Source organism: Amblyraja radiata, chromosome 6 (assembly GCF_010909765.2).
Source record: "Amblyraja radiata isolate CabotCenter1 chromosome 6, sAmbRad1.1.pri, whole genome shotgun sequence".
Classification (NCBI taxonomy): Eukaryota; Metazoa; Chordata; class Chondrichthyes; order Rajiformes; family Rajidae; genus Amblyraja; species Amblyraja radiata.
The window spans coordinates 25,843,719-25,854,535 of NC_045961.1; the positions used below are offsets into that span (position 1 = coordinate 25,843,719).

General features: G+C 38.7%; 1 protein-coding gene across 1 annotated transcript; it reads left to right on the plus strand.

Annotated features, from left to right (window-relative positions):
* The first annotated feature begins 5,708 nt into the window (after window positions 1-5,708).
* LOC116974164 (macrophage metalloelastase-like) lies at window positions 5,709-10,572 on the plus strand. The gene is made up of 10 exons (XM_033022349.1): window positions 5,709-5,911; window positions 6,103-6,338; window positions 6,432-6,580; window positions 6,677-6,802; window positions 6,975-7,136; window positions 7,861-7,990; window positions 8,797-8,927; window positions 9,481-9,640; window positions 9,908-10,011; window positions 10,137-10,572. The coding sequence occupies exons 1-10, from the start codon at window positions 5,798-5,800 to the stop codon at window positions 10,238-10,240; spliced, it is 1,416 nt and encodes a 471-aa protein (XP_032878240.1). The 5' UTR covers window positions 5,709-5,797; the 3' UTR covers window positions 10,241-10,572.
* The last annotated feature ends 245 nt before the right edge of the window (window positions 10,573-10,817 follow it).

Below are 10,817 nucleotides of genomic sequence, written 5' to 3' on the forward strand. Positions count from 1 at the left end.
GTCTGCCATATAAGGCTCTCTACATACTGCCCAAGGAAACTTTATTGAACACACTTGACAAATTCCACCCCGCCCAAGTCCTTGACACAATGGCAATCCCAGTCTATATTGGAAAAGTTAAAATCCTCTTCTGTGACAACCGTATTAATCTTGTTAATATCTGCAATGTCCCAGCACATATGATCCTCAAATTCCCATTGACTCTTTGAAGGCCTATAGTACAATCACTGCAAGGTGTTTATCCTCAGCTCCACCCTTATTATGTCACTGGATGATCTTTCAGCAAAGTCATCTTGGACTACTGTTGTGACGCTCTCCTTAATCAATAAAACAAGTCCCTGTCCTCTTTTGCCCCCACCTTGCTATTTCTCATAACACCTGCTCATAGAACATTGAGCTACCAGTCCAGACCCTCCCAAAGCCTTGATGGCTGTTACATCCTAGTCACATACCCACCCACGCTCTGAGCTTATCTGCCTTGCCTGTGAGGACTCAAGCAGTGCATAAAATTACATTGAATCCAACCGTCTAGCCATACCCTGCCATGCTCTTGTATCCTGCTCACTAGACTTGCTGTCTTTGACTTCTATACCAACTTCCAGCCTTTCACTAGCCTCACTCCTTCATTGGACCCTATCCCCTGCAAACCAGTTTAAACCCTCCCTATTAGAAATCCTGCCCACCAGGATATTGGTCCCTCTCCAGTTCAAGTGCAACCCATCTCCCTTGTACAGTTGATCTCTGCCCCAGGAGAGATACCGATGGTCCTAAAAGCTCTGCCCCCTTGCACCATCTCCTCAACCACGCATCCATCCATCCTATCTTCCTATTCCTACCTTCACTACTATGTGGCACTGGGAGTAATTCAAAGATCCCTTGAGGATATACTGTTTAACCTTCTGCCTAACTACTTGTATTTACTCTGCAGGTCTTCATCCCTTTTTCAACCTACATAATCTGTACCAATGTGCATAACGGCATCTGGCTGCCCACCCTCCGCCTTGAGAATATTCTACAATCTCTCCGAAACATTCTGGACACTGGCATCAGGAAGGCAATGCAGCATCCTGTTTGCTCCTGTCTGTCCCTCTAACTAACAAGTCTTCTATCACATTGCCCAGCCTGGTTTATCATACCCCATTGTGCCTGACTGCTGTTACTGCTTTCCCCAACCAGTTATCTCCCCCAACAGTATCCAAATGGTGTACTTGTTTCAGATTCCAGCACTCTGCCTATTACTATTCCTGGCAGTCACCCATCTATTTTCTGCCTAGGCATGATCACAGTAACTCCTATCTTGGACAATCTCAACCCTCAGATGTTCAAGAAATTGCCCATCTAGTGCACCAATTCCCAACATTGTCTATAAGGAGCTGAAACTGGACTAATTTCCCACAATTGTAATCCTCAGGGACAATGGAAGTCTCCCCGACTTCCCACATCCAGTAGGAGGAGCATACCAGTGTACTAACTGCCATCTCTGCAACACTAAGGCCTAAGGAAAGATTACACAGAAATTAAAAGCAAACCTTATCTTATCTTGCTGTCACACTCCGCTCAGCCTCCTGCCTGAAGCCTGATGAGTCAAAGCTGCAGCATTTACCCTCAATAGAGCACTTGCACCTCAACACAGCCTCTCCCAACATGGCCACGCTGCTAGTACCTGCTTTTCTTTCATACAGCACGAGCTGCAGTCACTCCCAGACACTAATGGCTGCATTTTATATCTCCTGCTGTTCCTCCTCTCAGCTGCTCACTCAACGGTGAAACTGACCTGGGTTCTCGAAAACAGTTTATTTTTAAAACTTCCATGCTGCTCCTCCTCTCAGCTAATCTTATGTTTTGAATGAGGGGGCATAGTTACCAGATTAGAGGGTAGTCATTGAAAAATGAAATGAGTAAGAACTTCTTGCATGGGATCACTACCCCTGGATGTCATAGAGTCAGAGAGAATGAAATCAGATCCTTCAGCCCAACTTGCACATGCTGACCAAGAAGCCCCATCTACACTAATACCACTTACCCACATAAACTCCCAAACTCCGACTCAGCACCTCTCTCCCTCCCTTCAGCAACTTCATTAAAACCCAACACCTTGGTCAGGTTTCGTCATGTATTTGAATCGGTTCTTCTTCAGCGCACTGTCAAAAATATATATTTTTAAATTTGATAATGTACTTGAAATCATTAAGGCAGGTTTTGCTACAATAAATTTAATTTGTCAACCACAAAATCAAATCATTTCCTTTATCTTCTTTTATACAACCAAATGTGATAACTCATTTGCATAAAATAAACTTTTAGCAATGAGAAGGTAAAATAAACTATGTATCTGCTTTGTTGCTGTTTGTGATGGTTGAATACAACAATAAAACATCTGTGTGCCTCTTAAAGCTTTCATCGGATCGCATGATATTTTTTGAATGTCATCAGCATTCCCATCAGAATGATTTGGTTGATATGCTGGCTATTTATAGCGGAGCTTGTTGAAACAGGCTTATGTTTCAGTGATTGTGTGGTCGCAGTGACATCATGCAATGCTGAAGTGTACACTGATAAGGTCTGATTGCTCTTGGGGAAAAAGGAAATAATTTCTTTAGGGACTTCCCCACAATGATTAATTCCACACAATCTATGTTTAATCTACAGGTTCAAAAACAACCCTACTGAGGTTTCAGTGCAATTTCCTACATTTTCTTCTCATACATTTTCTTCAAATTATAATTTTTAAAAAGTCAAGATTACAGATTTTCATGCAAAACATGTGGAACATGGAATTTTCACTATTTTTCCCAACCACAAAAATGAAGGGTCCTGACCTGAAAAGTCACCTGTCCATTCCCTCCATAGATGCTGCTTCACCCACTGAATTACTCCAGTAGTTTGTGTTTTTCTCAAGTTTTCAGCAACTGCAAGTTCTTGTGACTCCAAATTGCAATTTGTAATAGCATGCAAGAGCAAACTCAAAATCAATTCAAATGAAGCAAAGAAAAAAATTATGAATCTGTAGCCCAGTAAAGAAATCAACTAAAAGCAGACATCCCAAATATAAAGGTGATCGAAAGCAACTGAAGTATACTTCATTTGAAAAGAAACAGATCACGTTGCCGTTTTAGGTTGGTTGGGTTGGGTTAATTTCAAACTGGAACATTTTTCCTGGGGCGAACAATATGCATTTGCATTTGATGCTACATGTCCCTGCCTTCACCTGCATATGTTCACATATCACATCCTCATTTTCCTTGCAGAAAAAAATCATTTAAAAAGTACACCAATACCAGTATTATGTTTGTAGCTGTGTATCAAATATGTTTATTCACAATATTAATTTTGAAGCCTCTCCCCTGCTACTGTCATCTGTTAAATAGTAACAGCTCCAAGTTAAGGGTGCATTTAATGAACTACTTATTGAATATTCTTTGTTCCTTACCTCCTCCAGCCATCATCCCCTCTCACCAATTATTTTGCCAATACAGACAGTCCACAGTTCACATAAGAACTGTCTTCCTGAGAACTGTCTTTAAGATGATTCCTCCACAAATCAGAAATCTGGGTTTTCTATAACTATCTATATCATTTCAACCCTACATACATTTGCTATAATTCTTTCATTCCATTCAATAATCCCCCTAATGCTACCATAACTAACCTAATGGAATATATACTGTACCTGGTCATTAATGAATACCATGAAACATGTTATTGTTATTACTACAAGCTTTAAGAATATAAACAGTGGCACGAGTGGTAGAGCTGCTACCTCACAGCGCCAGAGACCCTGGTTTGATCCTGACTTTGGTGCTATCTGTGTGGAGATGTCACGTTCTCTGTGCAATCGCGTGGGTTTCCTCTGGGTGCTCCAGTTTCCTCCCACACCACAAAGACATGTGGGTCTGTAGATTAATTGGCCTCTGTAAAATCGCCCCTAGTGTGTAGGGAGTGGATGAGAAGGTGGAATAACATAGAAATACTGTGAATGGATGATTGATGCTTAGCATGGGCTCAGTGGGCCGAGGGCGCTGGTTTAAATCGAAGGTAGACACAAACTGCTGGAGTAACTCAGTGGGACATTCTCGCAAAGTTACTCCAGCAGTTTGTGTCTACCAGTGGGTTGAATGGCCTGGTTCCATGCTATATTTCTCTAAGCTCTATGGGGTAATTTGCATAGTCAGATTTTTGTAAATTAGGTTATTCATTACTTTGGAAGTCCAGATTCAGATTAGCGTATTGTCATATACATCAGACTCTAATGAGATTTCTTGTTCACATGAAGCTCATTGAGGAAACAGCATGCCTAAAGCAGCACCAACTTCAATAATAAATAAAATGATGAGTGCAAAACAGCAGAATGGTGCAAGATTGTACCGGATTCTGAAATAGTGCAGAAAAACATTAAAGTGCAATATCACTGGCGATATATTTGGTGTCTCCTGGCCTCATTCTTATATTGAAGTTTTAATCAACTCATAATGTTTATTTCAAAGAATTTGCATAAGATTTATTCAGTTGCTGATGATAAGGCGACTTCAAACCAAGAAATAGATCAGCCTACATTGCCCGTATAATCTTTAATGAATAAGGCAAACAAAACTGCACGGTACTCACCAATTCTCACCAATTGTAACAACACACTCCCATGTCCCTTACATCTAAACTCCAACACTCTCACGAGAGAGCCTGATACGTCAGTTGTCTTCATAACCAAAAATTCTGAATACCAAACAACCAAACAACGACAGACCCCATCAATTAACTCTGCTTTTTGCGTCGTGAAAGAACTCTGGCAAATTTGTCTGATAAGTCACCTCCTTCTGCCTTCCACATTATTCTATTTTCCATCTATCTCGTGCCTTGCCTTTTACAAATTGTTTACTTTGCTCTTCCCATTCCTCTCCCTTTTCTGTACCCATTGCGTTGAAATACTGAAGGGCTTGTTCCTCCTTAGGTGCTACCCATCCTGTTGAAAATTTCTGAAATTTTATTTTTTATTTCAAAATGGTAGTGCTTTCTTTTCTTTCGTTTTAGAGTTTTATTTGGCTCACCAATGGACCCAGATGCATGGTTCAGAACATCTTTTCACAAGTATTGAAATGGATGAAAAAATATCAGGTCCCGAATTTTCCTGCATTTAGTTCGAATCTATTGGAGAAGTTCTAATTTCTGCTATACGTAGCTACACCTTTCTGGCAGCAAATTACTTTCAACGCTTTAAGTTGAGGCAATTTTGATACCAACGTCGTCATTTTTAATTGACTGGCATTTTAGATGATGGGAAGTATTATTTTGAATGAAAGGATCATTGGGCAATGTCACTACTCAAATATAAAATGGACACACATAAACTTTTGGTAGAACATGATATCTGAAAGAATGCATTCCAAATTTTAAAATAGTGCATATTCAAACATATTTCCAATTTGATTGAAACATACAATATTTTTCTGCCAACTTTCCTAAATTAACAACTCTCTGAGATACATATTAAATAAAAAATGAACTCTTCCCTATCTCTAAATATAACTGAGAGTGAAGCATTCCTCCATGCTTCCCACTTCTGTTATTGGTCACACATCTCATGTCATGAGAGTTACAACATCGACAAGAAGGTGCAGAGTTTTCACGCCTCCAGCTGCAAGATAACGGGTACGTCGGTCTCAAAACCACAAGCAACGAAACAAATATTGCTCATATCCTGCACATTGGGCATTGTACAATAATGTAAGACACCTAATCATCCCTATAAAACTCAGTCCGGACAGAGAGACTCAGTTCACTTCAAGACGCCGAGATCCTGAAGATGAAGTGCTTCAAGATCCCCGTTGTCATTGTGTTACTTCATCTTGCGCTTAGTTTAAGTGCACCCGTCAACGATACGAAACTGTTTAGCAAAAACGACTGGGATCAATGCCGGGTATAGTCAGAAATATATACAAAAACAATGTTTATGTTCAATGTATAAAACCAGTAATCAATTTCAAATATAAAACAGCGCAATGACAAACGCAATTGCCTCCGCGCGTTGAAGGTACCGTCGTACAGGTAACAATATGTATACATTAGAAACTGTACCTGTTGTAAGTTGTCTTTCCTTTTTTGATCCAGAATTACCTCAAACGATTTTACAACATGACCGAACCCAAATTGAGAACGTCCGACTCCGGGATTCATGATAAGATTAGAGAAATGCAAGAATTCTTTGGTCTGCAAGTGACTGGGAGCTTGAACCGAGACACTATGGAAATGATGGAGAAACCCCGTTGTGGGGTCCCAGATACGGCGCAGCTCACTCAGTCCTCACTCAGAAGTTCTCGGTGGCCGCAGAGGAGAATCACCTACAGGTACATGCCTTCGCTGAGGCGGCGGGAACGTTGGCATTTCGTATAGAGGAATCCAAAAGTAACCCATGTGCTCCCTTCCTTCTTGTCTGACAGAATCAGGAATTACACGCCGGATCTGGACAGACGAGAGATAGACACCGCTATTGCCCTGGCCTTTAAAGCCTGGAGCGATGTTACTCCTCTGATCTTTGTCAGACTGAACACAGGAGTGGCTGATATCATGATATTGTTCGCTGCACGCGGTGAGTTCAGCCATTCAACAGTTCCTGCCCATTTCTGCCATGGTGGACATGTACTGTGTTTGTGACACTTACCCTTCCTATGTTCTCCTTTGCCAGGTCACGGGGACGGTAACCCGTTCGATGGCAGCAGTGGGACTCTGGCTCATGCGTTTTTCCCTGGATCGGGCATCGGTGGCGATGCTCACTTTGATGAAGATGAAAGGTGGACATTGTCCAGAGCCGGTAAATAAGTTACAAACTCTAAAGATTTAACTTACTTTCTAAAAAAAAACTATGATCCCCATATTTAATTTAATAACATAAAAAATGAAGAAGTTGTGGAATTAAATATTTTATAATGTCAATTATTATGAAATGTTGAAAGTTAAACCCATTGTGTTCCTCGCCCTAACAGGAATCAACTTGTTCCTCGTTGCGGCTCATGAATTTGGTCATTCACTGGGACTGGGGCACTCGAACGATAGATCTGCTCTTATGTTCCCCACCTATTCGTATGTCAATACCAATAGGTATCGCCTCCCAGCCGACGATGTCAGACGAATCCAGGCCTTGTATGGTACATTGAAAATATTTTAAACGTTTACTGTTCGTGATCCTTCTAATGTTTCTGTGCTTAACTTATTGGGGAAGAGCACAAAGTCTTCAGAAAACCAAAATGTAGATTAAAGCAAATTACTTAGAGGACTTCACGTGCACCTTTCTAAATGTATTTTAAATGTTGTTTTTGCATCTGCCATTTCGGATAAAAGCGTGCTAACGATTGGGTTCTGGACATATGTCTTTTCCTGGTAAAATGGTAACTTGGTCCTACCATCAGACAGATTATTAATACGTTAACATTACAGATATTTCAGAGCCAGATACAAAATCCCAAAGTTGCTCAGAATTCTGAACGAACCATAAAATGCAGCCCTTCCTCAGTGAATGCTGGCGATACAATTAGAACAACTTACACATTTCTTTCTGAAAGTGCCAGTGTAGATTACCATTTACTTAGATCACCAGAATTTGAACTATAATAAAATGGTGCCCTGAGTGATGAACATTTCAGAATACAATCATTAATTGAATCTTACAGTATTTGGAGTCCAAACTGCCCATTGGCCTACTGCTATTTTCCCTCATCCTTTGAAATTTGCAACAATGTTTTCCGGTGACAAAACCGAGACGTTAGCATTATCCTGGTGCATTAACCATTAAGATGACCTCATTCACTTTAAGATTAATTCTTGCTGCTCATCTACCACCTTAACATGAACAATATATTTTCTGTATTTTAGGAGCTCATGAAAAACCAAAACCAACACAACCACAGCCAAAACCAACCAATCCTTCCGATAGATGTGATCCCCAAATGTCATTTGATGCTATTACCAGTTCACGTGGTGAACTCTGGTTCTTTAAAGACGGGTATGGACAACATTTCTGTTTCTATTTTATGCTATGTATCCCATTGCAGATATTTTCAAACGTTCACTTAACTATTATGGCCATTAGCAATCCCGCCAGTTTAGTGGGTTAGTATATTCCGAAATATTATTTCACTATATACTAGAAGGAACAGGTAGCATTTCATAATGCGTCTAATCTGACTGAGACCATTGGGGTTGCTGGCAAGCAAACATGAGTAACTCATGAAAGAAATTGATAGACAAGGAATACTTTTTGTTATGTCTAATTCTGGTGGCATGACCACACCGGTTGCTGTGATGATTTGCAGGAATGAATCAGGGAGCCACGCAATTATGAAAGCTAAAATATCTTTCATTTATTGCAAATGTGGAATTTGATTTTCAAAGATAGTAACAGTAAAAAGAAGTGCAGGAAAAACATTATTTTGCATCATAGGAAGTGTAATGGTATATGTTAGATCTTTTTTTTAATCAAGATGCTGTAATGAAAATGTATATTTGAAGACTTATATATACATTATCACAAAAAGGATGACACAGTGGTACGGCAGTAGTTTAAACCTGATGTCGGGGAAAGAATTGGAGGGGGGGGGGGATTATAAATTGATGTAGATTCAGGGAATTGAACAGTTTAATTCAACCTGGTAAGGAAAGATAGGTTAAAAAACACTGCAGCCCTTTTATTGAAATACTGATGAAATTGCTTTACTTTCATGGCTGATTAAAGGTTTTGTACATTCCATTACTTGTTATTCTGGAATAAAGAGATAAAATAAATGATAAAAGCGACCTTCTCTTGTTTAGAACTGTGTGGCGAAAACAACCTCGGCGCCCAGATGTGACATCCAGTCCAATCAAGAATATTTTCCCAAACATTCAGTCAGTTGACGCTGCATTTGAAATAAAGGATAGAGATCTTGTCATTCTCTTCAAAGGTTCGTGAGTTTTTGATTATTGTAAAAGGAAATGCATAAATACCCGCCAGTTGGCAACAAACGGGGACTGCGCATGAACGATTTTCCTTTCACCTTGTATAATGCCGCGCTTAATGGCTTGAAGTGCTTTTGGAGAAGAGAAAGAGGCAAGTCTGGGGTCATCTTTTGACAGACCACTAACAATATCAGACTTTAAGAAATATAAGCAAAAGTGGGTCGTTCGTTTACACGCCTGCTCTGCCATTCATTAAAATCATCTCTAATCTTCAATCTCAATACCATTTCCCTGCACTAAATCAATGTCCCTTTAGATCTGCACAATTAAAAATCATATTATAAGGCATTCCTATGGTAGACCATGGTCAATACAAATTATGGACAAAACATTAACATTATCTATTTAATCAATTGAAGAGAAATTTGCCTCCCTTGAGTTTTCTGATAATTAAAATGAAGTTGGTAACAGAAAACTGCAAATCCACTTTTTAACTTTGGAGCAATATTTGACTTTAATCCCATGTCTTAACTATAACCTACTGTTAATATTTAACAGGATCACAGTACTTTTTAATTAGAGGACTCAGAATGTTATCACGGTATCCCAGGAGCATCCATTCGATTGGATTTCCAAACTCTGCTACACATATCGATGCTGCCCTGTATATCAAGGAGAGAAAAAAAGCATTATTCTTTATTGGAGAAATATATTGGAGGTATGTAGCAGTATTATTCTATAGTGTTTCACTGTGAAATTAAAAAAATATGTTCAGAATCCCATCAGTCTTACCAAGAACGCTAAATTTAAAAACAAACTTTAATGGAACTATCTACATGAATAGGTCTGTCTGACTCTTTAAGAGGATGCAGAAATGAATATTGTATATATTATGCAAATAGTGCCAATTTCTACAACATGCTTGCAAGACACCTTGACTTTGACATCGATTTGAAATAGCTGCATTTATTCTCTTTCTGTTTAGTTATAATCTGAGGAGAAGACGCATGGAAAGAGGCTACCCAAGAAGAATAAATTATGACTTTCCTGGAATAGGGAATAAAATAGATTCCGCATTTCAAAATTCTGGTATGGAATGAAAAATAATGGATGGGTGAAATAATCAAAACGTACCAAAACATTGATGTGATTTACATTTATATTCCATAATTTAATGCTGTATTCATTCAAAGTTGTTTCTTTTTTTTGTCTAGGCTTCCTCTACTTATCGAATGGACCAATACAATATGAATATGACTACAGAAATAAACGGGTTGTTCGTGTTTTGAAAACATCCAGCTGGCTAAATTGTAATTAATTAACAAGAAGTATTTGCCTTAAGAACTGCCCAATATTTAACAGAGCAGTGTACTCTTTCAAACCAGGCAAATTTTAAAATTGATTTTTATTTGTTATGCAAAAGATCATTGTGGTTTTGCTAATTAACATTTCTGGGTACATAAATGGATTATATTTTCTAACATTTTTTAAAAAGTCAGTGATGATTAATCTTGTTTTCTGATGTGAAATATACAAAGTACAATTTAGAATTATACAAAAATATGGATTGAAATTGCTTAGAATGTATGTCTGCAGTATTATTATGCCTGATCTTCATCATTTGAATACCAATAAAGAACTGCTTCATATCATTTGAAGTTTATTCAATTATTTGCAGAACAATTGTTCACAACGTGTAGTTTTCACAACCAGTAGTCCGGTTCGATAGGTTTTATATCTTAATTACTTAAAAGTCGTCTACTTATTCTTCTAAATCATTTACAATTAAAGCATAATTTAATAAGAGTTTTCTCTCTTTTGTACCATCACACATCAGTTTACTTAAGGACACTTTCAGCTAATTTCAGCATGCAGGTTTCACTTTCAGCATGCAG